Here is a 4,165-nt window from a genome sequence, read left to right on the forward strand (position 1 = left end):
ATTTACCTGAGGTAGATACACTCCTTGGCGAGAACAATCATGGGAGAAAGAAGGGCTGCTTATGCACAGGGAGAAAGCTCAGCGGGCAGGAGGGCGTGGAGGGATGGACACAGGGAAGAGGTAACTATCGGGAGGAAGTGGGAGGGGAGCTGTTGCATTGTGATAAATTGTGGTCAATGTAATGAGACAAAGTGTATGTGAACTGCTGTATGGAAAGTGAATTTGCTCTGTAAATTTTCACCCAAATCACAATAATAATAATAAAAAAAAATACTTTAAAGGGTGGGAGCAGAGTGCTTGTTCAAGGATATCTCGGTAAGACTCTGCTTTCTCCCCAAGGATGAAGATGTAACCTTGATGATGTTGACTTTGTTGAAGAACCAATAAAGCCTAATATTTTCAAATTCCATTAAAACATATAGATTTAAATAATAATAATAATAAATTAGAAAAGAGCAATAATGTAGAAAGTGGGAATGGAATCCCTGGGTGGAGAAACAGTTACTCACTAGACCACGAGTAGAAAGGTTAGCGGTTGGAACCCACCCAGAGGTGCCTTGAAAGATCTACATAGTGATTTGCTTCTATTAAGATTACAGCGAAGAAAATCCTATGGTGCAGCTCTACTCTGAACACTTGAAGCTGCCATGATTGGTATCCACTCTAAGGCAACTAACAACCATGCAGAAAATTAAAAAAAAAAAAACCTCATGTATTCTCACCACATAATTTCTCTTAATGTTTTGGAGTATTCAGTCCTTTTCTATGTGTGTGTGTGTGTGTGTATATATATATATAAGATTTTTGTACAAAAATTGGAATTTTTAAACATTTTTTTTCTCATTTAACATATCATGAGCATTTTTTTGTTACTAGTTTTTTAAAATGTGGTTGTTGATGATTACATCCATTGTGTGAATGTACCAAAACTGATTCAATTAATTCCTTATTATTGGACATTTAGATTGTTTCCTCATTTCTGTTTTAAAGATGAGAAAACTAAAATCCAGCGACTTGACAAGTGACTTGTCTAATGCCACCTGGCTAAAAGTTGGGCAGAGTTTAGATTAGATTCTAGTCTATCTGCCTCCAGAACCCACACACTTTTTACTCCACCACATTGCCTCTAGAATTAATAATATACCATTAACCACTCTTTAATTGTCTCCCTTCCTCTTGAAAGTCACTCTGCACAACCAGAGCAGTGGAGGACCCAAACATGTGTTAATGAGGACAAGCAATACAAAAGAACCAGGTGGCTCTACTGAGATGGAACAAGCTGAAAAGGAAAGGAAAGGCACAAGGACATAGAAATAAGCAGAATACTCAAGATGGGTACACAGAATACTGGTAAAGATAAAAAGAAAACCTGGTTTGGGAAATTTACAAGGAAAAAAAAAAATCTTGCTTTAATCCTTGTATATAGAAGAGAGCAAAGATAACTTCAAGGCCATGCACGAAGCTAGGAAGGATAAGGTTTCTGGGAAAGTAAATGAGAAAAAGGGAGGATAAAACTCCAAAGGATGATAAAGCTAGCAGAGGCCCCGCATGGGATGGAGAAGAGGCCTGAGGGCAAAAAGGCAGGCTAGAGTAGGCACTGGACACAAAGTCAACTTGTTTCTAAATCTGTAGCAGAACTCTCTAGTTCCTCAGCTATTAAATGCTCCACAGCCCTTAAAGGTTGGAAACGATGCTTGGGAGGAGGGATTGTAAAGTGCTCTAATTGCAATAAAGACTGAGAAGGGATCGTTGCACATATTTTTAAAGCCCGTAGGCCTAAAGCTAGTGCCCCTCCCCCCACCCACCTCTCTAGCCTCAACCTCAGCCACACCCACACGTTAAGGACCATCCAGGAGGGGGAGCGTGAGTGTTTGTGCGCGTGCGTGTTCTTGGTATGCGAGGCTGAGAGACAGAGAACGAGACAAAAAGAGACCAGGAGAGAGAGAGAGAGAGTGCGCGAGGGAGAGAAGAGACCAGGATAGAAAGAGAGGGAGAGGGACTGAGAGAAAGGAAGGAGACCTATCAGCCCTGGTGAGGAAAACTACTCTAGAGATAATGCAGGGAGCTTCTGCAGAAAGACTCTTGGAGAAGATCTCAGAACTTACCTTTAGATCACTGAGGGTGTGTGTGTGTGGGGGGGGGGTTGTACAGGCCCTGATTTTGGGGTCATCAGGCAGTAACGGTTACTGCATAGCCATTGTCACTGAGCCAGAGCCATTTAAACCGACTTGGGTGACTGAAGACCAACCTTAAGACGCCCCATAACTATAACTCTCAGACTGGTTAGGGGGGCCACCCAGAGGCTGCAGACAAGGGGAGGAGGGGCACGTGAGGGTTGAGTCCTAGCCTCCCCCCCACCCTCTGCTGTCACTCATTACCCCAACAGTCGCCCAGGGGGCGGGCCCTAGAGAGGTGGGGATGGGGGGAGGGTAATCTTAGTAGGCGCCTGCTGCATGGCGTAGGTAGGGACTGTTGAGGGGGACGGACGCGGAGAGTGGGGGAGGTTGGACGCCGGGGGGGTTGAACACGAGTGGGAAGAGAAGAGAGACACAAGGAGGGGGAGGGGACCGGGAACCATTTGAATGAGAGGAGGGGATCACGGGTAGAGTGGGCTCCAGGAGGTAGGGCAGGCTCGGGTGTGACGGGGGCCAGACTCTTGGTCCAGGTAAGGGAAGCAGGTGCGTGGATCTGTGTTTTCTGTGGGTTAGTGAACTCAACCCTTCGTTGGACAGGGGGTGCCGCCTTTCCTGGGGGTGGGCTTCAAAGCTCCAGAGGCTGTCTTTTCCTCCTCAACTAACGGAGCCCCGGGCGGGGGCTCAAGCTCCATCTCCAACAACCATATTCCACTCCGCAATTTCCAGGCGGCCTCTGGGCTGGGAGTCTCGCGCCGGGGGCCGGTGCTGTCTCGCGAGCCCCCTCCTCGAGCCAGCCAATGGGGTTGGTTGCTGGCGCCGCCCGCCCGCCTGGTGCAGAGCGCTGGGCGCTGTGAGCGGCTCTGCCATTTAAAGGGGCCGCGACCCCTATCCTGGCTGCTAGGGAGGGAGGTGGAGAAGGAGTGTGGGGCCGTCTGTCTGCAGTTTTAGGCTTGTAGCCGTTACACTAACCCTGCCGCAGGTAGGGGTCGGGCCTGATCAAGCCGAACCGAACCTGCAGGCGGGATTTCGCTTTAGCCTGGAGGGGGTTTTAAGGAGAGATCGTAGCTCCAAAATGTCTTCCTGTAAATGCCTGAGGTGGGGGGTGGGCAACAGAAGGGAGGAGTAGGGGAGCAATGGGAAAAGGTGGAAGGCTCTGAGGAAGTGGGCGACCCTGAAAGGTAACGGGGAGGGATTAGGAAGGGCAGTTTGTGGGGGCGGGGAAGGGCTGAGGGAGGACTGGGCAATGTGGGGGAGGGGGGTGGGGCTAGACAGGGTGGGTAAAGACTAGGGAACTGAAGGGCTTTAGGGGAGTGAGAAGGAGATAGAAACTAAGAACGCAGGGGTGAGAATGGCCCCTGGTGGCGACGGCCCTAGGAGACTAAGGGGGTGTTCAGCCCGAGTTGGGAGGGTGTGAAAGGTAAGGGGGGAAGGGAACTGGGAGTTGCAGTCGCGAGTTGGGGGGGGCAGGCGGGAGGGTGGGACGACGACTGCCTGGTTAGTGTGGGCACAGGGCCAGGATAGGGACCGCCTGTCTCCACAGGGGGCGCTGTATGGGGGGAGGGGGAGTGGTCATTTGGACTAAAGCTTGTAGAAATGCTTGTCGGTTGTGGTGGGGAGGGCTGTTCACGTGAAATCCAAGTGGATGATGGGGTGTGTCCCAGAGCCTATATAAGAAGGAATTCTGGCTAAGACCACCTCTTTTGCCTCCTCTTCTACCTCTAATCTACAGCCCATATCCAGCCACCCTCATGGACCCCAGTGATTTCCCTAATCCGTTTGACCCCTTGACCCTGCCAGAGAAGCCCCTAGCTGGAGACCTTCCAGTAGACATGGAATTTGGAGAAGATCTGCTGGAATCCCAGACTGCCCCAACTCGAGGATGGGCCCCCCCTGGCCCTTCTCCATCCTCAGGAGCCCTAGACCTGCTTGATACTCCTGCTGGCCTGGAAAAAGACCCTGGAGTCCTGGATGGAGCCACTGAGCTGCTGGGGCTGGGGGGGCTTCTCTATAAAGCTCCCTCTCCCCCAGAG

The 4,165-nt window shown here is 50.2% G+C and overlaps 1 protein-coding gene across 1 annotated transcript in view; it reads left to right on the top strand.

Moving 5' to 3' along the window:
• The first annotated feature begins 3,883 nt into the window (after positions 1-3,883).
• ZMYM3 (zinc finger MYM-type containing 3) overlaps positions 3,884-4,165 on the top strand; it is an 11,930-nt gene continuing 11,648 nt past the window's right edge. The window contains exon 1 of the mRNA XM_042783445.1: positions 3,884-4,165. This exon is cut by the window's right edge and continues 358 nt beyond it. Coding sequence (XP_042639379.1) covers positions 3,884-4,165 — 282 coding nt within the window.

Source organism: Orycteropus afer, unplaced genomic scaffold, assembly GCF_000298275.1.
Source record: "Orycteropus afer afer isolate SDZICR_OR568_19922 unplaced genomic scaffold, OryAfe1.0 scaffold01194, whole genome shotgun sequence".
Lineage (NCBI taxonomy): Eukaryota > Metazoa > Chordata > Mammalia > Tubulidentata > Orycteropodidae > Orycteropus > Orycteropus afer.